Source organism: Eptesicus fuscus, chromosome 17, assembly GCF_027574615.1.
Source record: "Eptesicus fuscus isolate TK198812 chromosome 17, DD_ASM_mEF_20220401, whole genome shotgun sequence".
Lineage (NCBI taxonomy): Eukaryota > Metazoa > Chordata > Mammalia > Chiroptera > Vespertilionidae > Eptesicus > Eptesicus fuscus.
Window position 1 is genome coordinate 17,994,868 of NC_072489.1, and position 26,904 is coordinate 18,021,771.

Genomic DNA, 26,904 nt, shown 5'->3' on the forward strand with positions numbered 1-26,904 from the left:
ACTCACTCTAGTTTCACGTGAGGAGGAAGTTAATGGCCCAAAGGCCCTTTCAGCTGAGCCCTTCCTGCCTTGGCATTGAGGAAACAGTGCTTCAGGTTTCTGGACCATGCCCACCCCTTGGGCAATGCCCGTGTCTCACCCTGCTGCAAACCCAGAAGCTCAGCTGGTGGAAGTGTGGTGGGGAGGAAGGAAGTGGAGGAGAGCATCATGGGTAGCTACGCTCAGGTGTTCTAGCCCTCTGGGGGCGGGTTTGGGAGGGCATTGCTCCCCTCCCCATAATTCCAGGCTCCCCTCACCTACCTTCTAGGCCCTGGGGCAGAGGGAGTCTGTTTTCAAGGGTGGTTTGGCAAATCCAGGCCAGGAAGAAACGAAGGGGTTGGGGGCAGGTGCTCCAGGGTCTCGCCCTTGAAGGACCCCACTTCTGCCAGAGGATGGCCAGGGTGGGAAAAGGGCTCAGTACCCAGCTGATTTCAATGGGCTTGGTACCTTCTCTGGGTGGAAGAGCTCACACCTGCCAGCAGGAAGGGCCCTAGGCTGTCTCCTGAAATGGGCTTCATAAGATCAGGTTCATGGTCAAGGACCTGGTTATGCGCTGGCAATCTCTGGGCCTTCCGTCCCAGGGAGGTTCTCTGACTCCAGGGGGGCTGGGCCTGCCCAGGTCACCTAGGAATAGCACGACACCCACCTTCCTCTGTTGTAGCCTTTCCTGCTCTGGGAGTGAGGGCCGAGAGCTCTCAGAGAGCCTCTCACTGGGGTCAGGGCGCCCAGAATTCCTGGCTACTCGTGCGTCCCACTACCATGATTCCCGACCCAGGTGGGCTCTGTCCCTCAGCCCGGGAGTTGCCTGGGAGCTCGAGATCCCCAATGAGCAGCAGAGCTCCTGGGAGCTTCAGCCAGGCTGGGGTACAGGTATAATGGCTGTGCCCTCCCGCTCTTTCAATCCCTGGCCTAGCCACTGCCATCTCCACTCTCCATTTAGGAAATCACTTACTCATTCGTCACTTTAAACCCCTTCTCTCTGCCCAGTTTTGTGCCAGGGACTCAGGAACATCGAGGAGAGGCCCTTGTCTCCAACAGCTCATGGTCTAGCTCAGAGGGCAGATGAGCCCAGATGAAATCAACTGCTTGGAAACCCCAGGCCGGGTGTGATGGCTGAAGGGGTGTGGCTATAAGGACTGGAGGGGGACCCTCAGGAGAAGGTCAGAGCACTTTGAAGGGGAAGGACTTGAGCTGAGCCCTGAGGGAAGAGAAAAATTTGGAGGAGAGGAGAGAGACATTGCCAGTGGTGCCAGCGTGCTGAGTGGGGTGCGAGAGCAGGGCACTAGCGCGTGCCCTGAGGATGCCCAGGCACAGGAGTGGGATGGTGTGAAGTGGGAAGGGAAGTTGGGGTCTGGGGGGAGAGGGCACTGATGATTTTCTATGGGACACAGGACCAGATATTGTGCACACACTACATGTGTCCTAGTGCAGGGATGTGCCAAGCCTCTTGTGTTCCTGCACTTGTGCCACACCTATGTTCAGTGTGCATGTGCACAAAGGTGCAAGCTCTGGAATCTATAGTCAAGTCTGCACCAAAGTTAGGTTTTTTCCCCCATTCATTCCTCAACTGGGAGTGCCTACTGCAAACCAGGCCTCGGGCTGGGTTGTAGGAGGTAGGGTACAAGCCCCTGCCCCCAGGCAACATGCTTAAGTATCATGCTAAGTTACACACAGATACACTTCTCAGGCGGTGCAACAATACAACCTTCTCCAAAGAGGAATGGGGGAGAGTACAAAAGGCTTAAAACTGACCGGGTGGAGATGACTTGCTGGGGCACTGGCTGGCTCCCCTATGGTGCGAGTCAGTGCAAAGCCCTCCTGCAGGGCACTTAGAAGCAGTGCCTCCCATGGCCCCCTGGGGGCGCTGCGTGGGGCGAGAGGGGCGGAACCGGCGGCTCTCTGGCGCTGGCTGCTTTCACTTGCTACTCCAGGCACTCACTTCACTCACTTGCTGGGAGAGTGTCTGCGCCTGCAAACCAAGAGCTCGCCCCAGGCGCCGCTCAGCCCAGCCCAGCCCAGCCCAGCCCAGCCGTCCCAGGCGCTCCACCCGGCCCTACCGACGGTGACATGGGCTTCCCCCCAGTCCCGGAGGCCTGCGGCCGGTGCTGGGGTCCTGTGCTCCTCGCTCTCTTCCTGGCTGCGTCCCGAGGTAAGGTTCACAGAGCCTGGGCACTGGGGCAGAGCACGGGGAGAAATCAGCGGGTGGGGTGAGTGGGTTGCAGGCCAGATGGGGTACCCTGGGAGCCCCCTTCAGCCTGCTAGATACCCTCCCTCCCTCTCCCCCCAGGCAGGGAGGCTACTGGGACTGCTTGGTGGGGGCAGCGGTGTCTCTGCCCAGTGCCCTGACTGGGTGGTGGGCACATCTCTATGCTCTGACGGCCGCTCAAGCAGCTGCTGATCCAACTTCCCTGCCCAGGGTGAGAGGAGCTTCTGCAGAACAGGAGACGGGCGCTGTGAGAACAGCTCCTGAGTTCTAGGGGTGCCACTGGCTTTTTGACACCTGTGGCATCTCCCTGCCGCCCCGCCTCAGGGTTCCAGGATCTCACAGGGTGCAGGGGGTGTGGTACTCTCAGCCTATGCCCTGTCCCCTGGCGACACTCCTGGCTCAGCCTTGCTGGGCACTGGTCAGTGTGGTCCCTGGTCCACTCCCCGATGTGGGCGCCCATCTCGTCCTTATCCTAAGGGCCTGATGGCTGAGAGCTGAGTGGTCAGCTGATTACTGGCAGCCAGAGAAGCTGAGCTCAGGGATGCATGTGGGGCACGTTCCCAGCTCGGCCATGATGCCTTCTGGGTCCTTAGATAACTTATGGCATCTCTCTGGCCTCGGTCTCCTCAGCTCAAACACAAGGAGGTGCCACTTTCCTCTTTCACACTGTCCCAGCTCCAGGTGATGTCCTGGTCAGGACACAGGAGCTCCTGGGGGAGGGCAGAGGCCCTGGTACCCCCAGCCTGGCCTCCAGTTCTTGGCTGCCCAGAACGGAAGAGGCTGGATCTCCAGGGCAGAGGGGCGGACAGGCAGAGTTGTGGGACTAAACTTTATGGAGAGGGCCCAGGGAAAGTGTGAGTCATGCAAGGAGGCAGAGGGAGGCCGAGGAGGCAGGGAGCTTGGCACAGAGGCCCAGTGGGTGGGTCAGAAGAAGAGAAGGGGGAGGATAGAGTAAGAGGCAGAGAGAACTTGGAAAACAAACAGTGCCTGCACGCGGGATGATATCTCAGTGCTTTGACGCTGGCCAGGGGCTCTGACTAGGAGGAGGGAGCCCACAGACAGGGAACTCCACCCTGGGGGCAGGCAAAGCCATGGCACAAAGCCCTGGCTCATGTCAAGGCTTCCAGGAGGGGCTGGGGATGACGGCAAGCAGGAAGGAGCTCCGTGCTCCAACTGCCCTGCCCTGTCCTCTCCAAGTGACCCTGAGCGGCCTTTCTGTTTTCTTACCTCTCCCTGGCCCTCCCCCGGCTGGGCTGTTCTCTGTTCAGCAGCCCTAATTTGGGAAACTGAGTTCTAGAGATCAAGGGTGTAGGGACCCAGCCTGCGGAGCAGCCAGGAGCAGGAGGCCCAGAGCCCCCGGCTCTGTATTGTGCACGTCGCCAGGAGCCTTCACCCCAGAGGTCTTGCTGCTCTGACAGCGTGGTACTCCGCCTCTTCCTGGGCCAGCAGGGCGATAGTTAGGGCGCGAAGCAGCTTTCCACGGAAAGGAGTCTTAGTTTTGAACTGCTGATACTCAGCATTCTTAACTGCAATACGGGCATACTATTGAATCGTCATGCTACTGCCTGGTGCCTGTGCCAGGGAGATGGCAGAGGGGAGGCCTGGTTGCAGGTGTGGTCAGGAGGGTCTGTGAGTTGGAAAGACCTGCTCACCAGCCAGCTAAGGGGAGAGGTTGCCCTGGGCAGGACTGTTCAAGTCAGAGCCTTTATGTGTGGAAGGTCAGATGGAGGTGGCTGGTAAAGCCTGCTCTCTAGCTCTGCAGTTGGCCACCACCCAGGAGACGGGTGGTGGTAAGTACGGTGCTCGGGAGCCCAGGAAAAGTTGAAGATGCCCCTTTCCTGGGTCCGGCTCAGGGTGACACGGCTGGAGGGAGGCACCTAGGAAGCAGGACTAAGCAGACCCCAGGTGGCTGAGCCTCTCCTTCCCCTGGAGGCATTCCTAGGACCTATGGAAGTCCTGTCCTTGCCATGTCCTCATAGGCTGACCTAGGGGTCCCAAACTCTGGGACTACCACATGGGAGTGCCCTGGGGCCAGGGAGGGGAGACCCCACCTTCCCCTTCAAGGTAAACAGAGCTGCAGGGCCTTGTTGGGTAATCCCATGGCGCAAGCCTCTGATGCAGCAATGGTCAGCTCTTAGGAAATCTACGACCCTCTGCCCAGAGGCCACGGGGAGGCGAGAAACAGCCTTCAGCCAGCCCATGGGCATGAGAGAACACCTACCCAATGCCAGGGGCATCCCACAATACTGGGGAGCCCCGCTCTGAACTGGGCTGGCTGCTCCTGTTTCTCCCCCATCAGGGCAGAAGTTCCCTGGGAGAGGTCAAGGGGGAGGTGCACTCCTGGGAAGCTGCAAGGGCCCCCCCCCTACATGCGTGCACACATGGGGCCCACCCGGCAGTGGGCCCTTCAGCCAGCTCTGACTGAGCCCCACACACTGCGCTGGAGGCCCCAGGTTTTAGGCCACCTATTCACCCCGTCTTTGCACCCACAGGTACTTCCATGGAGGTGCCTGTGGCTTCTCCTCTGAAAGTTCCCCAGAGACGGGGCCTTTGCAGCTTCCAGGCTAACTGGGCTCAGGGTTTGCTTGACTCAGTGGGGTCTTTCTTGCAACTGATCTTTACATTCATCCTGTTTGCTTTGGCCGACCATCCCCAGAGAGAAGGACAGTGGCCACCATCATGCCCATCGGTAATTCAGTTCTTACTGAGGAAGGAAGCCCAGCTCCTTTAACCTTCTGACACGGGGTCAAGCCCTGCCTCTGCTGCTCACTGTGGGGCCATGGACACACATTCCCCCGGGATGCGAGCCACGGGTGGCCAGGTGATGTGGTCTCAGCGAGGCTGCCTGCTGCCTACTCCCTCCCGAAGGGTAACTCTGTGACAGTGTTTCCTGAGCTTCAGTCATTAGCTCATCACCTTTGGGATTTCTGCAGAGTCCGCCTAGCGTCATTACACTTATTTTTTCTGGAAAACTCCTCATTCTTTTTACTCTAGTAAATAGAGATTAAAAGAAAACTTTATCTTACTGCCATAAATGGGAAGCCAGTATCACGTGCCATAAATAGAACAACATCATAAAAGTATATAATAGGAAGACCAAATAAGGGTATTAAATTCTAGTTAGAAACTATAGCCTGAGGAAGGCTCCAAGCCCCAAACCTGCTGTCCTTTGCAAAAAACAACAACACACAAACAAAAACAGCCCCCAAACAAAACCAAAACCGAAGGAGCTGAGCAAACGTCAGGTGTTGTGAAGACAGTGGCATCGAGCTGGGACTTTCCCTTTGATGTAATTGGGACCAAAAGAGAACCGAAAAGGAAATAGCCTTGTGTGATTCAATGCACTTAATGCGGTACAATTAACGCTACCTGTGCTGCGATCCTCAGCTCCCCTCCATTGGCACAGAAGCCAGCTCACGCCTGTGAGGGGCTGGTGGCCGAGGACAGCGCAGCGCTCCGGGAGGAGGGGAAAGAGGCCGGCGCAGAGTCAGAGGGCCTCTCTCGGCTTCTTCCAGCCCCCAGTTCTCCCAGCCCCCGTTCCTTCCCCAAAGAAATTAGTGCTCCAGCCGGGTCCTCTCCTCTGCTAGGGTCAACTAGCCACCCCAATAACCACAGGGGGAGAGGGAGAGGAAGCTTGCAGTCCCCAGCTAGGTCCTCACGGCTCAGGCCCCTGTCCACCTGCAGCAAGGAAGGAGGTCTCCAGTCAGCCCCGCCACTTGTACACTCCAGAGCAGGGGTGGGAACCTCTTCTCTGCCGAGGGCCACAGGGATACTTATAACATCCATCGTGGGCCACACAAAATTATCAGCTTAAACACTAGCCTGCTGTGTTTGGTCAAACATTTAACTAACTCACCCCTAATGGGGCCAGGCCTTCCCACCCCTGCTCTAGAGGGTCGTCCATGGCACCAGATCGCCGGAGCCAGACTACCTGGGTTCAAATCCTGGCACCACCGTTTACTCTTCGTGAGATTCTGTGCAAGTTACTTAACCTCTCTGTGCTGAGTTTCCTCATCTGTAAAATGGAGGAGGATTAAATAAGCAAATCCATGTAAAAGAGACTAGAATGATGCCTGGCACAGAGTAAGCACCAGCTGCCACTACCCCACTGAGCCGCCGGCACCAAGGGTAGGGCACAAAAAGACTTGAACCTGAACCTTAGGAAGCCTGGAGGGCAGCTGGCTGGAGCTGGTAGCCTGGGCTGCACACAGTCACCCTCAGGGAGGGCCTGGGGCCGCTGGGAAGGAGTCGCCCAGAGGGGTATCCACGGCAGGGTCTCAGGCCCTCCCCGGGGAGGCGTGCTGGCTCCAGCCTCCAGCCCCGGATGCATGGATGCTTTCCCAAGGTGCTGGAAGTGCCGCTTCCTCCAATAGAGCCTGGCTTCCCCTTCCCGGACTGCTTGTCCGATGTGAATGGACACTTCCTGCGGGGGCAGGTATCAATAAACACATCTGAGATGCCCTTTGTCCACGCTGGCCACGGAGCCCCAGGGCCGGACCCGCTGGCTTCAGGCCTCAGCCCCTCTCCCAGGGGCACATCCTGGAGTTTAGCACTGGCAGACTCAGTCCTGATTCGCCCTTGCCTCTGTTTCCCTCTGTGCTCTGCATCTTGAGAAAGAAGATAAAGCCTTTCACTACACCCTCCATGGACTGTCCTGGGGGACGGCCTGGCAGGGAGCTGGAGACCAGGTCCTTGTTTGTCTTGGGCCCCCTCTGAGGGTGAGGCCCCGCCGTCTGCATCTCGTACAGGGCCCACAAGAGCAGGCGATCAGTAACTGTTTACTCAGAAGCCCTAGCAGCTGGACAGAGTTCAGCCCTTTGGGTGGGGCCCCCAGCGCAACCAGTCAAGATAGGGACCCACCTCCAAAAGCTGGGGTGTTGCCTTAGCAACCTATGCCTCATCAGGGAAAATACACAAGCCTTGTCCACACCCACATCCCCCCATCCCGTGCACACCCACAGGGTTTCACAAGGCCCTACTGGGTGGAAAGAGGTGAAGAGATGGAGCCAGACAAGAGGTCCTTTCCCCTGCACGGGAACAGAACCTTCTAGCAGAGGCTGAGGGTCCCACAGCTAGGAAGCGGCAGAAGGAGGACAAAAGTCTGAGCAGATATCCCGTATGGAGCCCTGTACTCCCAATGGCCTCTCCGCCTTGGCCTGGCTCATGCTAGGACCTCGGTAAACATTTGCGGAATGCAAGAAGGATGTTCTCAGTTTTGGCCTGAGGCTGAGCAAGGCTGGCTCTGTGGAAAACAGAGTCAATCTGAGGTCAGTTCATTCTAAGCAGCTGGGGGGCCAGATGCCAGCCCTGTCCACTGGAGGTTTGGGCCCTTCTTGTCTGCAGTCTGGTGTGTTCAAGGTGTGGGCCTCAGCTCAGCCACATGAGGCTGTGTGGCCTTGGGCAAGTTGCTTGACTCCTCTGAGTCCATTTCTCATTTTTGAAATGGGGATAACAGTACCTGCATCAGGGGGTGTTATGAGAATTAAAGGAGATGAGTATAAAGTGCTCAGCAAATCCCAACACAGGTGATCAAAGGTGAACACCGTGGGCCTGTGCCTCTGCCCGGAAGAGAGACAGCCCTTCCCTCCTGCTGCAGGGTTTCTGAGCTGGAGGGGGCCTGGGAACGTGGCATCTCCTCAGGATGAGTGAAGAAAGAGAGGTCCAGAGAGGAATGGGGTCTGACCAAGGGCACGCGGTAGGGACACGGCTCAGTGGGGACAGGGACCGGGGATCTGATTGCCCAGACGAAGGTTTCAGTCCTGAGGCCTGGAATCTTTCAGATTCACAGCATTCTTCCTCCAGGTGCTTTTGCCTTCTCACCCAGTGCCGGGAAGGGGCCTGGGCCCCAGGGCAGCACAATGGCTGGATGGCTCCCGCCTGGGGACAGGCTGAGGCCCGGGCCATTTTCCTGTCCTACATGATCTCCGCCACCCTGGAGCCAGGGCCTTCCTCCCCACCCACTCTCCCCCCACTCTGACAATGACCCCTGTGTCCATAAGGATCTGCTTATGACAATACGTAATATCCTCCTGCAAAATAATTATAATTCCAGCTGGGCTATATATACATATACATATTACACGCCCCCCCCCCCCCCGCCCCACATAACACACGTGCGCATGCGCAGCTCAGGATGGCATGGGATGTGCACTATCGTCCCCAACTCTGTGCTCTTGCGTGTCCTCCCAAGCACGGGCTGCCCTGGACGTTGATCTGACTTGAGTCTCAGACACAGCCAATGGGATGTTTTCTCTCTCCTCAGGGAAAAGCCCTGTGGACCCTGAGCCCGCTCCTTTCGGGCTCTTTGTTGAAACTGACCACTCTCCGCTGCCCCCCAAACCTGAATCCTAGCTTCTCCTTTTTTCTAAAAAGGGAAGTTCTCTGGGGTGTGTGAGGGTTTGGGATTGAGCAATGCCCCTCCTCCCACTGTCTCTGAACCCCAGTTCTCGCTGTGCCCTCCACCAACCCCCACCCCCCGTGGGTTTTCAAGGAAAGTGCCTCTAGGGCTGAAAAGGCACTGATGTAGGCAACTCTGTGGCCATTCACTGCTTGGACCCCAGGCCCTGGGCCTGATGCCCCCATTGGAGGTCCTGCTTCTTGCTCCTACCCTCCCCACCCCATCCCTCCCCACCCCACCTTGTCTACCTTTCAGCCCCACCCCATCCACGCCCCGTCCCCTTAGCAGTCCCCACCCGGCTCAGCTTTGTGCTCCTCTTCTTGCTTCCACCTCTACTCTGCCTGTCCCCTGCCACCCCTTCAGAGGTGCCGACAACATCTCCTGAGCAGCGCTCCCGAGAGCCCCCAGGTGTGAGCACCCCTGCAAATGCTGCTGGATCTGGATTCAGCTCCCTGCCTTGGGGTAGCTCTGGGGCTGGCAGTGGGTATCTGGGTATCTGGGGTTCCTCTTCCATCAGGTCTACTGAGGAGGTCAGAGCAATGGGTTGGCAGTGGAGGAGGCTTGGTGAGTTCCTGCTCTGCCGGACTTCTGCTGGGGTCTTGGGCGGGTCACCTCCTCCCAGAGACTGAGGGTCCCATCTGTAGGGTGATGGGCTTGAGCAGTAGAGTCCCTCACTGGCCAGACCAAGGAGCCATGCTCATGGGTCACAAACTCAAATGTCCATGGGGCCAGGCAAATACGGTGAGAGAGTGAAGCAGGCCAGGCACAGACATTAGGGAGTAGGGAGGACTGTGGCAACTGGCATACCAATGGACCGTCTAAATGGGAGGCTGCTGCTCAGCTCTAGCCGATAATAGGAAAACTGGTTTTTGTGTTAATTCTCTGATTTTCAAAGTCACGAAGGGTCAGAATTTTCATATCAAATTCCTGGTCTTTAAATTGTTGGCGGTTTCAAACAAATGCAAAATACTTAAATACTTTGAGGGTCAAGTAAAATATATCTGAAGGCTAGATGAGGCCTATGGGCTGCCAGTTTCTGAATCCCCACCCCCTGCTATGCCCCCTCAGTATAGTGTCTGATAGCCTGAATTTAATTCTGGCTCTTGCACTTATTGGCTGTGTGATCTTCAGTGAGTCATCTACTATCTCTGTGCCTCAGTTTCCTGATCAGTGAAACAGGAAGAAAAAAACCCCAACATCCATGTTACAGGTTTGCTAGACATGCCCATCAGGCACTCAGCACGGCACACCATACAGCCTATTCCTTCCTCTTCCAGCCTAAGCAGGTCCTGCTTTCCCTGAAGCCCCTGCTCCAGGTTCTGAGTTCACATCCCCTGGCGCTTCAGGCAAACCACCTCCCCTTTCTGGGCTCCCATATTTCTGCCTGAAAAGGAGACCAGCATTTTGCCAAAGAAGTTCTGAAATTTCTGCTCCCCTCAGAGCAGCGACTTTCTTTAAATCGGGGTCTCCCAGACCTGGCTCCCTCTCACTCGTGGGAGGTCTAGCGTGTTCTGTCTTCCTTACCTCCTGGGGCCTGACGCTCTACCCAGGCACACACACTCCCCGGGGCCCCGGCTTTGCTGCCTCCCCACACCCTGCTGTCACTGTGCAGGGTTCCAAGGCTGGATCACAAGCTGGTACCAGTCAGTCACACCTTAGAGGAAGAGACTTGGAAGCTGGCTTACCCACTCTCTTGTGCAGAACTATTCGTCACCCCTAGGAACTCTTCCTTCAATGGCCGGAGGGAATGAGCGACCCCTCTAGCTCCCATGCGTCAAGCACCAACTCCCAGCAAGGCACCCGCGGGCCCTTCACGTAAATTACTTGTCATCCCCGCCTCAGCTCCAGCAGGCAGGTGTGTTCCTTTCTGTTTTACAGCGAGGGGTCCAAGGCTCAGAGTTTAAGGAACGCGCAGTCACTGGCTCCAAGGCAGGCTGGTCTGATTCCGAAGGCACACCCGGCTGCTTCCCTCCTGAGGGGGCAAGGCTTTCAGATCAGCAGGCGGGTCCCAGGCTCTAAGGCAGGGGAGGGCGTCCGAAGGACGTGGTGTTTCCTTGGGTCCGGGCAATGGCAATGGCAAGGACATACCCATTTGGGTTCTGAACACATTTCCAAACTCTCCGCCTTGCCCGCTCGACCTACTACTGCCCGAGATGCCGATTAAAATGGAAGCATCACCGACGTCTAATAATCAGAGCTGCCCTCCGTGTGTGTGTCTGCAGAGGACATGGGAGCTCATATCTTGTGTTCTCAGCTTTCCCCTCTCCACAACCGCGTGTTGTAGGTACTGTTTTTCTCAATGCACACACGAGGAAACTGAGGCTCACACAGCTACACCGAGGGGCCAGGACCCAGCCCTGGCATTCTGTTTTCCAGGGCCAGTGCTTTCAACAAATGCTGAAGGGCTGGAGTCAGGTAAAGAGGACCAGGGGTTACATCCCTGGCTTATTGAGAACAAAATGAACTAGAACAGATTTCTCAGAAGACCGGGTAGCAGGCAGGTACATGGATGAGATGGCCCTTCACGCACTCCTGGTCTCTGTCCCTGAGACACCCTGGGTTTTCCTGTGTCCCTACCACCTGGCCCAGAGCAGCCTCTCTACTTGCTGAAACCCTAACTGTCCATCAACCTCAAAGACCCTCCCTCCTTAAGAAGTCTCCTGACCATCCCAGGAAGGCTATGTCTTCTCTCCTGCAAGTGCCCCGAGGTTGGTACCAGTTTGCCGTTTAGCCAATGGGGTTACTTGGCTGCAAATGCAGGCTTTGCCTGCCCACCTCAGCTGTAAGCCTCCCAGGGGAGGCATGTGCTCAGCATGCAGATGAGATGTAGCACCTGGCACAAGTCTTCACACGCAGGAGCGAGGAGGCGAGGAGGCACGTTAGCTCAGGAGCTGAAGGGTCAGGTATTGACGGCCCCCAGAAGACAGGTCCAGGACAAAGGGCTGCTGTTCCCAAACGGCCTTTCTGCTTCCTATCCTGCCTCCCGCCCGACAGTGCTGGGCATGGAGGCCTGAAGTGCCAAGGACCGGCCCAGGGCAGAGCCACAGTGCCTGCAGTGATGGTGGTGGTGGTGGGTGGGGAGAAGGCTGGAGCATGGCGCATGCTCCGCCCCAGGGACAGACACGCTGGCTGGGCTCAGTCTCCTACCTGCTTGGAGTCTTTCCTACACCTCAGTCAGCATCCCTGGGGCAAGGGGATCCCAAGCTGGGGAGGTACCCATGGCTCCTCCCACAGTGTCTGGGTTCATGAATAAGGAAGGCTCAGGGAGGTCAGCTGACTTGCCCGGGCCTTCGGCTAGGGAACCCACATCTTCGGAGCCCAGGCCAAGGTCCTTCCCCACCGAGAGTGCGCGCAGGCAGGTGACCGGTTCTCCTCTCTCTGACAGGTCTGGTGACAGCCCTCAAGGTCGCCACACCGTATTCCTTGTACGTGTGTCCCGAGGGGCAGAACATCACCCTCACCTGCAGAATCTTGGGCGTGGGCCCCGTGACCAAAGCGCACGACTTGACCTTCTACAAGACATGGTATCGCAGCTCACGGGGCGAGGTACAGGCCTGTTCCGACCGCCGGCCCATCCGCAACCTCACGTTCCAGGATCTTCACCTGTACCACAGTGCCCACCATGCCGCCAACACCAGCCAGGACCTGGCCTGGCAACATGGGCTGGAATCGATCTCCGACCACCACGGCAACTTCTCCCTCACCATGCTCCACGTGACCCCACTGGACAGCGGCCTCTACTGCTGCCTCGTGGTGGAGATCAAGCACCACCACTCGGAGCAGAGGGTCCATGGTGCCATGGAGCTGCAAGTGCAGAGAGGTGAGGGCTTCCTCCACGGGACCACTTAGGGGTGGTGCCCTGGGGGGATGGTATGTGTGCCCACATGGAAGGGTGAGCAGAGAGGACAGTGTGACTGTAGGGGTGTGGTGCTGTGTATTCGATGGGGTGACTGTGTGGGATACTGTGCTGAAGGGTGTATGATTCTACAAGGGTGGCCGTGGCACTCCGGGGCTGTGGGAGATGAGGTGGCCACGCGTGTGGAGCTGCAAGTACCTCTGGTCGGCTGTGTGTGATGGAGGGAGGGAACACGTGGCTGTTTGTGACAGTGGGGCTCTTTAATGGAAGAGTGGGTATGAACCTGGGCTGGGAATGTGACTGCTCATGTCAGTACCATGACCGTGACATGTGACCTGGGCTGTGAGTTGGTGAGTGGTCGAATGACTATTGGGGAACATGTGTATGTGAGTGTCTCTCCAGGTGAGAGTGCAGGGGGCAGTGGACTGGACAGAGGTGTGGGCATGGGCAGGTGTCCACATGCTGCTGGGGTGGCATGCGAATGGGCAGGACATGCTGGCTGTGCCGTGAGAATATGCCTGTATGTGTGTGCGTGCAGTCGTGCGTCCACGTGTGTGTGCGTGTATGTGCGCGCACTCAGGTTCCACCTGGGCCGATACTAAGTGGACAGCAGCATGAGTAGCTGTGACAGGAAAGGGGGGCACGCTGCCCTGGACAAGCCTCCCTGGCCCCCTGGGCCTGACACCCACCTAACACCCCTTCTTTGCTCCGACAGGCGATGAAGCACCACCCAAGTGCGTCGCATACCCCTCCTCCCCCAGGGAGAGTGAAAGTAAGGACCACCCTCTTGCCCCTCCTGGGCTCTCCCTTCTCCTCTGTCCTCCTGCACCCAGGCTCTGTTCTCAACTCTGACCTCACCACCCCAAGCCCATGGAACCCCCATTCTTCCTTCTCTGCTGCTGCCCTCCCTTTTGCTTCCTCCTTCACCCGAGCCATCCTTAGAAGCCCCTCCCCTTCCAAGGCCCAAAACCTGAGAGCAGGATCCCAGAGGCCCTGCTCCTGCTGCCCTGGGGGGCGGGGGGGGGGGGGGGGAGGGCCCTGTACCCTGGCAAGGAGCTTTGGCCAAGTGCGCCCACGACAGGTGCTGCTGAGCTTGTTTTTTGAGTGGGTCCCCCTCCTGCCCACCAGGCCTCTGCCACATGTCACCAGCCCATCTCAACATTTCCTTGTTCTCTGCGTGAGGGAGGGAGGAGGGAGAGGCTCAAGAAGGGTCGAAACTACCTTTCCCGGAACCCCTACTGTGTGCCAGGCCTGTGCCAAACCCTTCCAGGTACGGGTCTCTCAGTGGATTCTCATAAGAACCCTGAGGCAGCACCATCTTCACTTTACACACATGGGAACGGAGGCCCAGAGAGGCCACTTGACTTGCCCAAGTCCACACAGCCAACCGGGGTAGCACAGCTGGGATTGTGCTCACTTCGCCTTCTCCCCAGCTGAGGGGCATGCGCAGTGCAGCGGGGAACAGCCGCCCGCTGTTGGCCCTATGGAGTGAGGGGACACTGCTCTAAGGGGCACCTGGGCACTCAGAGACCAGGCCAGAATGCCCGGCAGCTTGGAGACAGCAGGCAGAGGGGCGACATCTTTGGAGCACCCCGCTCTTCTGAGAGGAGAGGGTCTTGGCTTCCACAGCCTTCTACCCAGCAGTATTCATGGGGCATCCCGTGTGCACCAGCCCCTGCCCAGGCCCTGGGAGCAGCTCAGCGACAGCCTTAGTCAAGCCCCAACGCAAAGGCTGCATGGCTTTCTACTTAAACTACTCTTTTTTTTTTTAACAACAACAACAACAACAAAAGACAAGCCAGAAACAAAATTAGAGCACACATTTCGGTCTGAGCCAGACCCATATGGAGTTAAGAAACTCTGGTTCAAGCCCCTCGCCCTTGAATACCTCAGCGCGCACATGTCACTCGGCACCAAGACACGATCATCCTCACTTCATCCACCAGCGACTCCCTGGTGAGGCGGGAGAGGGGCCTCTGGGTGGCTCCTTCCTTCCCACGCAGCAGGCTCACGACTGTGCAGACACATGTGCCTGTGCACAGGACGGGGTACGCTGCACCTGGCCAGGTACATGGGCGCTCACTTCCCCATTGCTCCTTGCGCTCTGAGCAACCTCCCAGTCCCACTTCTTCCTCCAGGAGCTCCTGCAGAACTCCCTCAGCGACAGTCACTCCCGCCCCTTTCCCCGTTCACCGATGGGGAAACAGGCTCGGCGCAGCGAAGGGACACGCTCACAGTCTCTCAGGCCCAGAGCCAAGACGAGATGCCAGAGCGCCCCCTTCCCCGTGCGCAAACCCTGCCCGCGTGCCCGGCTGCCCTCCCCTCTGTCAACACCGGTTTTCTAAAATTAGTTGTGGGGGCAGAGGCAAGAGATGTCAGAGGGGACAATGCTAGAGAAAGCAGGCGCCACATGGAGAGGGAGCTGAAACGGGGCTCATTTTTCTTGCTAGAGAAGCAGCTGCTAGATTTAGGGGATCAGAAGTCAGTTGGGAGATGTTAGGAGACCAGCTGATAAGAGCCGACAAGAGCCAGAGGGTGAGGCCGACCCTTGAACTTGACTGCCAAAAGTGGGTCAGGCTTCCTTTGCTGGGCACCCTGCTCTAAGCTTTAACACTGCCTTCCTCTCTAATTCACGGGCGTGTGCAGCCGCACCCTGGCCCCTGTTTCGGAGCCACTGCCCACAGGTAATTGGCTCCCGGAGGGCCGCGGGGCATGTATGCGTCTCCCAGCGGCTGAGCATGGCTTCCCCAGCCCCCGAATCCCCTTCCAATCCCCTGCCAGACTCTTGGTTCTGGAGGTCTGGAGATTACAGCTGTGGCGGAGCCTCGGCACTATGGCAGGTGCTGTCCCAGATAAGAAAAAACCCAGCTGTACTTTTGGGTGGGGTGTCGGGGGGCATGTCCATTCTCTGGGGACCCTGTGTCCACTGAGAAATGGGAGCAAGTGCCTCTTTCCTACTAAAAGGAGAACAAATCAAGGTTATCGAAGGAACTAGTTCAGGGTTCAAAAACTCAAATGCCTGAGGGGCCAGGGAGCTGGTGAATAATACAGCAGGGAGGGTGGGGGCTGTGGCTAGCACCGAGCTGCCAACCTGTAAGTGCAGTTCCAACTGTGGCACAACAGGAGCGGGGCCCAGGGTTGGCAGAGCCACTAAATTTTCAAGCGAAGTGAGAAGAAGTCCACATTTTATGCAAACTCGTAACTTAACACGTGGAGTTCATTCCCGTGCAAGGCAGTCCGGGGAAGTGCTCAAGAGCTCAGACCCTGACATCAGCCAAGCTGCGTAACCTCTCTGTGCCTTCGTTTTCTCATCTGTCAAACAGACACGATTGCCATTGCACTCACTTTCCAGGCTGTTACGGGGCTAAAATGAAGTTCTGTATGTAAAGTGCTAAGAACCATGCCTCCTGGCACAGGGTAAGTACTGGCTATGAATACTTGTAATGCAGAATCCTAGGCCTGGCTTCCGGAGTCAACCCACCCATTGCCCTGTGCCAAGGCAGGATGGCAAGTAGATGGCAGCGGACAGTGAGAAAACACATCCTGTTTTCTCACGGCTCAGAAACATCTGCCTGGTGACCCAGGTGCTCAGTGGGCCCCACTTCCCTTTGGGAAGATCCCAGCCCCTGCCCCAGGACAGGTGCCCACAGCCAGCTTTGGTACCTGGTCAGCCAATAGCGCTTCCAGCCAAGAAGGCCTTGGGTTTTCCTCCTCTGACCGGGGCCCCAGCCTCCTGTTATCCTTGGGAAGTAGGAGGGGAGCTAGTCTATGAAACCATCTGAAAGCCCAAGTCAGCCTGAGGTCAGGGAGGAAACAAGAAAGGAGACTGAGGAAGTTGGTGCCCCCAGCAGCCCCCGATTGCTAGGGAGTTGTGGTTTCTCACCAACCCCAGGGAGGGGGGCTGGGCAGCCCATCTCCCTTCCCCTAGAAGCAACCTCCCTACCCTTCAACATAGTAGGATGTTTTGGTTTGCTTCCATCCAGCCCCCTCCCTGGGAACCAGGCAGCCCACCCCAATTTCCTCCTCCTCTGTGTATACCCAGGGGCCCCTCCCATCCCATCCTGCTCTGTAAGGGGCTGGCACAGTCCTGGGTGCTGGCCTGCCAGCTGCCTCTGCCAATGCCTGATCACCTTCCCAGGATGAGCCTGACTCTAGATGGCTGCTAAGCAGGATCCCCCTCCCCCAAGTACTGGCTATGCTTGTGGGGAGCTGTAGGGAGGCTAAGCTCCACTCAGCAGGGGAGTCCATGGATTCAGAGGCCAGTTGGGTCCAGAAAGCTGTCTCTAAACTCATGCCCCGCCCGCCCTCTCCCCGCCCCCCGCCCCCCCGCAACCCATCCATTCTGGGCCTTAACTCTCAGACCAGGTTGTAAGCAAACCAAGCCCTGATCCCCTAGCAGGGCTGCAGATGGGATACCTTTGCCTGGGGACAGGAGGCAGGCAGGGAGGTTGGGCCAATAGGGAGCAGAATTAATGAGACCCGGACTACCCTCATCAAAAGTTACTTAGTACCAATCGGAGGAGGCCTGCTTTGATGACTAGCGAAGAGCACTTTGCAGCCTGCCTCTCTGATGGTGTCTGTTTCAAATACACGTGATAAACCCCTGTGGAGGGGTTTAGAAATATTCTTACATCTGAGTTAGAGAATGTTTTCACTTTCAATATTCCACTTGGAAATGCAGCCTCGCTAAGATCTGTGTGAGGGGCGGGGGGAGCCTGCTTTAATGTGAAGTCCAGCTGGCTTTGTAATTAGCATGGCCCCTGCCCCTGCCCCAGTGGGTAGTCTGAAGTGCCTGAAAACAGTTTGTTCTCTTCTGCGGTGTGCGCCAAGCCCTGAAAGCTTGTTTACACCATCGGGGTGTGTAGCAATACAATGAGACAAAAACAGCCTCATTGCAAAGAAACCGTGCAAAGACAGCGAGGAGGCCGCAGCCCACACACCTTCCCAGAGCTCCCCGGGGCCACGGCGACAGGCTATCCTGCCTATATTTTGGGAAGGGCTAAAATCGGGAAGGAAACGCGTTTACAGCTGGTTGTGGTTCTGAGGGCGCGTCTGTTCCCAGCTAAACGCCTGGAGTCAGCAGACAGACAGAAATAAAGCAAACCGCTCACGCTATTGGTGGGATTGCGAAGCAGCGCAGCCCTTTCGGAGGGCAGTTAGCAATAGACGAAAAGAAACCGCGTCCTCTTTGGCTCAGCACTTGCGCTGCTAGGAATTGATGTACATGCGTTTGCCCTAGTGAGCAAAGGTGCACACCGAGGACTCACTGCTACATTATTGGTTGAAAAATGGAAGCAACCTACGCGTCCACCACAGGGGGCTGTTTCAAATACACGTGATAAAGCCCGAGGCAGAACGAAGTCGATCTCTGTGCCCATACAGATGTCCAAGCTATGCCAGGCAGACAAGCAGCTGTCACATGAAAAGCATATCGTATCTATGCTGCGTGCGCAGAGAACATATCTAAACCATACACAAGAAAACGGCAGACGCTGGTGACTTCCATGGAGGAAGAAACTTTAAATTATTATATTTTTAACTTAAACGTTTTTGTAAATTAGAAAGCTTAAAATTTAAAAATGTCAGAAAAAGCCCTGGCTGGGTGGCTCAGTTGATTGGAGTGTCCTCCCGTACACCCAAAGGTGGCAGGTTCAATTCCTGGTCAGGGCACATACCCAGGTTGAGGGTTTGATCCCCGGTCAGGGCACATGTGTGGGGGGGCAACCGATCGATGTTTCTCTCTCCCCTCCCTTCCCCTTTCTCTCAAATCCATAAAAAATAAATATTAAAGAAAAAAAGTCAACAAAGATTCATGTTTCTCTAGTTCTCGCTCCATAGGCTTCTCCCTGGAGCTAAGGGGTCTCTTGGGAGATGAGTGTGGCTCTTTATTCATTTATTTTTTTATTGTGGCAAAACATAAAACTGGCCATTTTAACCGCTTTTAAGTGTATGATTCAGTGACATTACTTGTGCTCACAGGTTGTGCAACCATTAAAACTATTTCCAAAAGCTTTTCATCACTTGGGCTCCATCTGACCTTGAACTCTGTGGCACGGGGTCTGTGGAAGGCCTACGCTCCCCTGTGGCCCAGGGCAGTTGAGCCACCCCAATCTGGCTGAACCCCCTTCTCTCTCTTCCTGGCGCTTCCTCAGCTGTAAGCACCTGGCTTAATTTCTGTGTCCTCTGGGGAGAAGGCATGCGGCTCTCGGGGGGTTCCTAGAACTTCCACGCCTCCGCAGGTCACGGAGGGGCTGGCTCTGAGATCCTGGGTGCGGGTGGGCCCCTCTGCTGCCTGGCCTTTCCTCCCTGGGCTTCAGCTTCCCGTCAGGAGGAACGGGCCTCACCTTGGCTGCCTCTCTGCCCTTTCAGACATCACGGCTGCCGCCCTGGCTACGGGCGCCTGCATCGTGGGCATCCTCTGCCTTCCCCTCATCCTGCTCCTGGTCTACAAGCAAAGGCAGGTGGTCTCCAACCGCCGTGAGTATCCCTGCGCTCCTGGGATGGGTGTGGGGTGTGCGTGACCTGCCCCAGCTGCCAGCTCAGCCCTGGGATTAGCAAAGGCAAGAGGCGGGCACAAGTCCTCTGTCCAGAGACTGGAGCTACTGCAGCCCAGCGAGGAGCTGACTCAACGGTGGAGAGGAGGGGCCTCAGAGGTGCCATTCCCAGGGCCTGAGTGCCCAGCAGCCCCAAGCACTCAGTAAATATCTGTTGGTGAGTGAGTAATCATATAAAAATTGGCTTACAAAAATGCTGCCACTCAGAGATCCTTTGGGGGCCTGCTTTAATGTATAGGTGGGCTTGTTTTGTTATTAGCAATCTTGGGTACAAAAATGATTATCATAACGAGGTGAGATCTTGGAGATAACTTAGTTCAACTCTTTCCTTTTATGCCTGAGAAACCTAAAATCGGCAGGGTTAAGTCATTAACCCAGTGTTACTTAACTTAGCAAGCAGCAGAGCTGGGACTCAAACTCAGAGCTTTCAACTCACGCTTTTTCCAGGGAGTAAAATCTCACCTTATAATACAAACGCTCACAGCCCCTACCTGGCAGGGTTGCTGGGCCGGGCACCCTGCCAAGCTTGTTATATACCTTCTCTCACTTATTCCTCAGGATGATTCTCAGAGTTTGGTCTTTCCATTGTCCCCATTTTACAGCTGAGCCAACCGAGGCACAGAGAGGCTAGTAACGCACTTAAGGAACTGCATAGCGAGAGAGTGCGGAGCCAGACTTCAAGTCAGGGCCGCCGACCCCTTGGCACACTCCTCTGCAGGTGATAGTGCCCTTTGCCCTTGTCACGACCTCACCCTTGGTCAGTCTGAGTCCTCCACGAGCAGGAGAGGGGATTCCTCTGCCCCTGCCCCTTGCATCACCTCCCCTAACTCTCCCCCTCCGCTTGGCTGCAGAAGGTAGCTGAGGGGAACGGCTGTCACCAGGCGGCTGGGGCTCACACATGATTTCCTTTGGTTGGACTGGAACAGCTCACACCCCTCTCTCCTGGGGGCCTGGCATGGAACTCCACTGCGGGTCACTCAGGGGCTGTGCCTCCCTCTCTCTTAGCTCACAAAACCTACCACAATCTGCCTACAAAATGCCCTGAGGTTGGGGGTGGGGGGTGGGGGCGGTAAAGTGGTTGGAGCAGAAAGAGGAAGCCAGGGGCTCAACCAGGAAGAGAAATTGCTGCAGCGCTGCCAGCAGCTCCCGCTCATCTGGGTAGCATTTCTACGAAGGTGGGTGAGGGACCAGGAGAGACACATGCTCTGCTAGGCTCAGCTCCAGATCAAGAGGTGATTTCTGGCCCCCCGACTCCAGCCTCTGGCGCTGCCTCCCCTGGGGAACAGGAACTGGGAAGCAGACTCCGGGCAGAGGATGTGGGGCGGGAGGCGCTGTTGTTCCTGCTTTTGTTTCCTCAGCGCCTTCCTCGCAGGGTCCCCCGGGGGTGGGCTAAGACTCCTGCCCATGGCCCAGGCTGGAGGGAGGGAAGTCAGAGAGGGGACATCCCCAGGCCAGAGCCCTGGAGTGGTGTCCTGAGGATGTGGGGAAACGGGGATCAGCCCCCAGTATCTTCTCCTCCACGCTCCGGGACACCCGAGGGCTTCCCAGCTGAAGGGACCAGGAGGGGACAGATGAACTGGATGCTGGAGAACTGGACGGAACGAGGGAATAAGAGGTACACCAGGCCAACGGCGCTGCGCTATCGCCAATGTTGAGCACGCCCTCTGAAACGCCAAACGAACCCCATGTCTGTGTTATTAGCCATTTCATAGCATCTTACCCCTCGATTTAATATATGCCATAACAGAAAGGTGTCAATAATTTATCTTCTAATAAAAGTATATTCGAAGCCAGTCCCTCCACCCCGTCCAAAAAGAAGAAATGAAGTCTTCAGAGACAGACACGAGAGAGGCCAGAGGGGGCGGGCGATGCTGAGAAAGCGGGTGCAAACTGGAGAGGGAGCAGAGACTTGGGTCATTTTTATTTTTTAATTCTCTCCTGAGGATATTTTTTTCCATTGGTTTTTAGAGAGAGTGAAGAGAGAGGGAAAGACAGAGAGAAGCATCACTGTGCGAGAAACACATCGATTGGTTGCCTCCTGTACAAGCCCAGACAGGGCCTGGGCCGAGGAGGAGCCTGCAACTGAGGTACGTGCCCTTGACTGCAATTGAACCCAGGACCCTTTGGTCCGCAGGCTGACACTCTATCCACTGAGCAAAACCAGCTAGGGCTGGGTCATTTTTCTTGATCTAGACTCTAGAGCAGGGGTCCTCAAACTTTTTAAACAGGGGGCCAGTTCACTGTCCCTCAGACGGTTGGAGGGCCGGACTATAGTTAAAAAAAAAAAACTATGAACAAATTCCTATGCACACTGCACATATCTTATTTTGGAGTAAAAAAAACAAAACGGCAAAAACACCCGCATGTGGCCCGCGGGCCGTAGTTTCAGGACGCCTGCTCTAGAGAAGCAGTTGCTGGCATTAAGGGAACAGAAGTCACGGGGAAATGCAGGAGTCGGGCCGCAGGGCAAAGGCTGAGTGGCCCGGGCCTGGCGCAGAGCGTGTGCTCAGGTATGAGCCCCACTCAGGAAAAAGGAAGAGGAAGGGCTGGGAGCGCAGGAGGGCCGTTTGCTGCAAAGGCTAATGGGTGTGGAAGCCGAGCCAGTGTGAGAGGGAGGCTGGTTTCCCCAGGTCTGAGGTGGGGCTGCCAATCCTTCCCCCAGAGGGTGGAGCACAGGATGAGCTGAGGACCATGGAGAACTCACAGGAGGCCTAACTCACAGGAGGCCTGACGCACAGGAGTCCCCGGGAAACAGTAGCCACGATTCCAACACCGCAGAGATTTCAGGAACTTTTGTGCAACTTCCCTGTGCATTCTGTTGTCGTGCCCCTGCCCCCACCACCGGTTTCCCCATAGTTATCGGCAGTAAAGCCCTTAAAAACGAGAAGGATCGTGGGAGTACGTGCGGAGCTGCAAGAAAGAGGGAAGTTGGGGCCACTGCATTAGGTTGTTGTCTAGTTTGGGGGGCGGGGCAGGGTGGCAGCAGCTTGGATGAGGAGCAGAAAGTGATGGAATGGCTGAGAAGTGATGGGGTCTCAGGGCCCCTAAGATTCCTCGGGGACAGCGGTCGCCGACCTTTTGGACCTCACGGACCACCAGTGGTCCACGGACCACCAGTTGGCGACCGCTGCTCTAGGAGATGTCACCTCTGCAACATCTTATTATGCAACGTGCAGGATGGGACAGAGAGGCCCAGGAACCCTCTAAACAGGAATTGACCTTGCAACACTCCCACCCAGTAAATCATGGATCGAGACCAGTCCGTGGCAAGTGTCCAAATGGGAAACACCAAATCCAGGAGCCAGGCCTTGGTTGACACTTAAGTCCTGAAGGTCTAACACAGCCCAAGTCATGCCCAGGAGAAAGCACCGGTGCCTTGGCCTCCTGGTGACAAGTGTTGTCCTACACGCTGTGAAAGGCAGCCGCGTTTCATCTGTCACTGGCCACACGTGCCGCTCACTGGCCAGCACGCAGAGAGCAGCTGTGGGCCTCCTGAGCGAGCAGGTGTGGGACCTGGCCCTGCCCGGGCCTGCTCCGCTCCGCCAGCGGCATCTGCCGGCCGGGGCAGGGATGCTGTCTGGGGCAGCCTCCCCTTTGTGACCAGCTTCTCCGTCTGTCCCTAGGTGCCCAGGAACTGGTGCGGATGGACAGGTAAGGCTGGTGGAGACCTTCCCGAAAACTGACCACAGCTGCCTCTACCCTGACTCACAGCCTGACTCACAGGGCTTGGGGCCCTGTGGGGCAGCGTCTACATCCAAATGGTGGGGAAAGTTAATGCAGAAGGGGTGGGGCAACTTCCAGCCAAGATGGACTCTCCCCCCTTCAACAGGATCCTTTCCCTTCTCTTTCCTGGTCCCTGATGCCAGGACAGGGGTCAGAGCACAGACATGGCCCCCCTGGTCCTCCCTGTGCCCTGGGCCAGCTGTCAGGAAGGAGGTGTTTCTGGGTAGTAGGGGCCCTGTTTAGCTGCCTAGCACAGCTGGTTAGAAGAGCATCTGCCACCTGCCACCGAGGCCTACACAGCTGTGCGGGTTGGCTGTCCTCCCTGCCACCCCTCACCCAGCAGGCTGAGCTCCTACGCTGTGAGGATAAACCGTGCTCTCACCTTCAGGTCTCAGTGGTCAGTGGGCTGGGGTGGGGGAGGAGGAGGAAGCAGCTGAGCTGAAACATGCAAAGAGGCCAGCACACCTGGAGCTGGGGCCCCTCCCCGCAGGGCACTCCAAAGAGAGAGCTGGCAGGCCCCTGTCCCGGAGGGCACAGGCTGTCTGGGCTCAGAGTGGGGCAGGAGGCCGGGGCGGAGTGGATAGGGGAGTGTGTGCCGGTGCGCCATGGGCAGAAGCTGGCATTGTAGACTGGCATGGAGGGCGTGCTCAGGAATGAGCCACACTCAGGAACTGGCCCGGTACCTGCTCCTTTGGGTGTTTGAAAGGGATGATTTTCAAGACTGGTCGAAGGAAGTCCTGCTAGTGATCCTGCTAGTCTCAGGTTGGAGGAGTCTTTAGAGGTGGCCCCGTTCCGAAGAAGAAAGAGGGTAAGAAAAGAGGAACCCCTCCCTTCAGCTCAAGACCAGCTGTGGGGACACTCAATCCTAATGCCACCGACTCTACGACCAAAGAGAAGCTTGGCCCCAGATTCCTGAGGCTGATGTCCTGGAAGTGCTTCTGACCCTGGGCGTCCTGGCAGGGCCGAGGGCAGATGGTCAAACCCCAGGGCCGAGCTGGGGTCCTCCGCTCAGGGCAGGTGGGAGAGTGCAGCCCATGGCCTTTTCTCTCTGGCCTGGATCTCCCTTCCTGCTGGGAGAGGCTGCTGGGGCCTGGAGTGGGAAGGCCGGTGATGGGAAGGGAGCAGAGAAAGAGGGCAGATGGGGAGGGCAGAGGCGCAAATCCCAAGGCAGCACAGATGACCTTCGGTTCTGATTCTCTGGCAGCAACGCTCAAGGAATTGAAAACCCAGGCTTTGAGGCCTCTCCGTCCTTCCAGGGGATGTCGGAGGCCAAGCCCAGGCCTCCACTGACTTACATGGCCCAGCGGCAGCCGTCTGAGTCTGGGCGCCACCTGCTCTCTGAGCCCAGCACGCCTCTGTCTCCACCAGGCCCCGGGGACGTCTTCTTCCCATCCCTCGGTGAGTGCGTCCCAACACGGGCAGCATTACGGCCTGCGAGGTCATGACCTCCCCTAACCTGCAGAGTGTCGCCTTACTCTCCATCCTCCCTGGAGTCCTCAGTCTCCTGTGGGGCATTAGGGGTGAAGGACAGAGGAGCCCCCCATATACTCTGCTTCTCCTTTCTTTTGCAGACCCTGTTCCTGACTCGCCAAACTCTGAGGCCATCTAGACCAGCTAGGGGCCAGTGAGCAGCTGTGGCTGGGCCTGGGGCCAGTGCATTTGGGCCTGACTGGCCCTCTGAGTGTTCCCTTGGCCTGGGCCCTGGTTTCCTCCTTCCTGCTCTGAGCGCAGACGCTTTGAGATACCCCCGATGGCCAGATCCTTAACCCCTCTGGATGCTACATGGCAGAAGTGAGAAGGTGGTGGATCACTCAGCTCCTATCTCAAGAATGGCGGGGTGCTGGGATCCCACCGCAGAGACCTGAAATTCACCAGCTACAGACACCAAATGACCTACATCCTCCAAGCCCCAGAGTTCCAGCTCTGTGGCAGCCGCTCAGGGACATGAGCCTTGGGACTCGACAGGACAGCTGGGACCAGATGGGCACTGAGCAGACCCCGCAGTGCCGCCCTCCCTGGCATGAGACACCGACTAGATGTGGAGGGATTCCTCCCCACTGTGTTGGACCGGCTCCCCCATCTCGTCTGAGGCTGCTCATTTGTCAGACTCACTCTCTGTACCATGGGGCTCAGAGCTAGGCCTGCCTGTCCTCAGGGCCCTGGGAGCCTCCCCAACAGCCTCCTACCAGTAACCTCTCCTAGGAGCTGTCAACAACTTAAAGAAATCTGGGGCTCCCACTGCCTGCACTCTGGTCTCCAGAGTTCACTGGCCAGAGGCCCCAAAACAGGAAGTACACATTGGGGCACGGAGGCCATTGTGAGCCAACTGGCATCTTGGGCAATGGAGGCCGGGCCCGAGGTTGCACACTCACCCCAGGTGGGGGTGAGGGAGAGCCCAGGGCCTGCTGGGAAGGTGAGTGGGGAGGCCTCCATTTGCCCTGTCTTCCCATCGCCCTCCTCCACTGCTCAGTTTGGCCAATAGAAAGGGTGACCACAGACTGTATTGTCCAAACTGTGACACTTTTGAGAGTGCAGAGGGCATACTATTAAAGAGCTCATGGGCAACAGGTGCAAACCGTGTGGACAGACTGTAAGAGCTGGGTTTAAATCCCTACTCTATCTGAGGTGCCCGAGGCCTAGGGAGCCCCCACGTCTTGTTCTTCTGTTCCATCCGATCTGCCCAGAGTTCACTGCAGAGGGACCCCGTCGGGTGGGAGGAGCAGGACGTGTCCATAGAAGGTTTGTGTCCACTCTGCTCAGTATCCGTGTTCCCACCTCCTGTTGCAGGGCTTGACTCGAGTTTGTTTCTATACACATATGCAAGGGAAGTCCTTTGTGGACTTTTGATGAAAGGGCTGTAAAGCATGGAGAGGAGTGTGTGTGTGTGTGTGTGGGTGGGGGGTGGGTGGGCGGGGGAGTGGGAAGGGGTGTGTGCCTGTATACTCTGGGAACAGGGAGGGGTGAGTTGGAGCTGGGTGGGAGCCCCAGGCACTGACTGCAGCTTCAACTGGGCATTCATCTGCCAGCAGCTGCCCTGACTCTGCTGAGCTGGGCCTGGGCTGGAGAGCCAGGACAAGGGCCAGGACAAGGGCCAGCGGGCAGGGAGACGCCGCCTGATCACTTGGCGGGGGTGGGAGTTGGGGTGGGAGAAAGTGGGCTGCAGGCCTGCGGCTGGAACCAGAGAGCCCCCGGATGCACGGCACTGCTCCCAAAGCTCCCCTGGTCAGGCCCTCGGGCATGGGCCAGTGTGAGCGCCTGCTGTGCCGGGGGCCTTGAGGAAAAGGTGAAAGAACATGGGCCTTGAGGCCACACTGACACCTCCAATGGCCAGAACACCAAAGCCCCGGCTCCTGCTGTGTTCCTGGGGGTCCTACTTCTGGTCCATCCGCTGCCATGAACACTCAGTGCCCGCTGCCACAGAAAGAGGGTGCTGTTTTCACACCTCGTGGGGGCCCACGGGAATGAGAGGGTGACACCTGCTTGAGGCAGGGCGGGGCTGCCCCTAGAGTAGGACAGGCCGATAGATCAGACTCCCAATCCCCCCACTCAGAAGGAGTGCGCCTGTCCTACTGGGAGGCTGGCTTTGCCCAGCCCTCAGCTTCTGACCTGGAGGCAGAGATAACTTCTAAGAACTTGGCTGCCAGACCCCAGGCCTGGCTGCTGCAGTGTGGAGGGAGGGAGGAGGCCCCAGAGCAGAAAGCCACCACACTTCCTCTCTAGCTTCCTCCTACATGGCCTCGAGCCCTTCTTCTCTGGACCTTTACAAGTAAGCATCTCAGCTTCGTGGTTTCCTGTTTTCAGTGAAATTTACTCTGAGCTCCAGGCTCCATCTTCATCCATGACCACACGCTCCACCCCCAGGGGCCCCACTGCTTACTCCCTGTAGTTGACAGGGAGGGGCGGGTGCTAGAATAGAAAAAAGACCATGCAACCCTGTGCTCACCCCTGGGGTGGTGGTGCCTCTGCAGATGCCAACCCTGGTGGCTGGTCCCTATGGGCCCTGGCTCAGCACCTGTGAGCTGGGGTGCACGGAACAGAGCAGGGGAATGGGAACGAGGTGCGTGCCTCCAAGGGAGCTGGGAGGAGCCTGGGGCCCCCAGGAAGTCGCCTGCAGGGAAGGACTGAGGCT

The 26,904-nt window shown here is 57.2% G+C and overlaps 2 protein-coding genes across 4 annotated transcripts in view; one reads left to right on the top strand and one right to left on the bottom strand.

The window, feature by feature from the left end:
• CDH23 (cadherin related 23) overlaps nt 1–26,904 on the bottom strand; it is a 363,598-nt gene that overhangs the window by 35,359 nt on the left and 301,335 nt on the right. The window lies entirely within an intron of this gene.
• VSIR (V-set immunoregulatory receptor) lies at nt 1,955–25,350 on the top strand. Its single transcript, XM_008145409.3, has 7 exons — nt 1,955–2,188; nt 12,028–12,462; nt 13,214–13,270; nt 18,868–18,975; nt 22,676–22,703; nt 23,980–24,173; nt 24,347–25,350. Exons 1-7 carry the CDS (start codon nt 2,107–2,109, stop codon nt 24,382–24,384), a joined length of 942 nt encoding a protein of 313 aa, XP_008143631.2. The 5' UTR covers nt 1,955–2,106; the 3' UTR covers nt 24,385–25,350.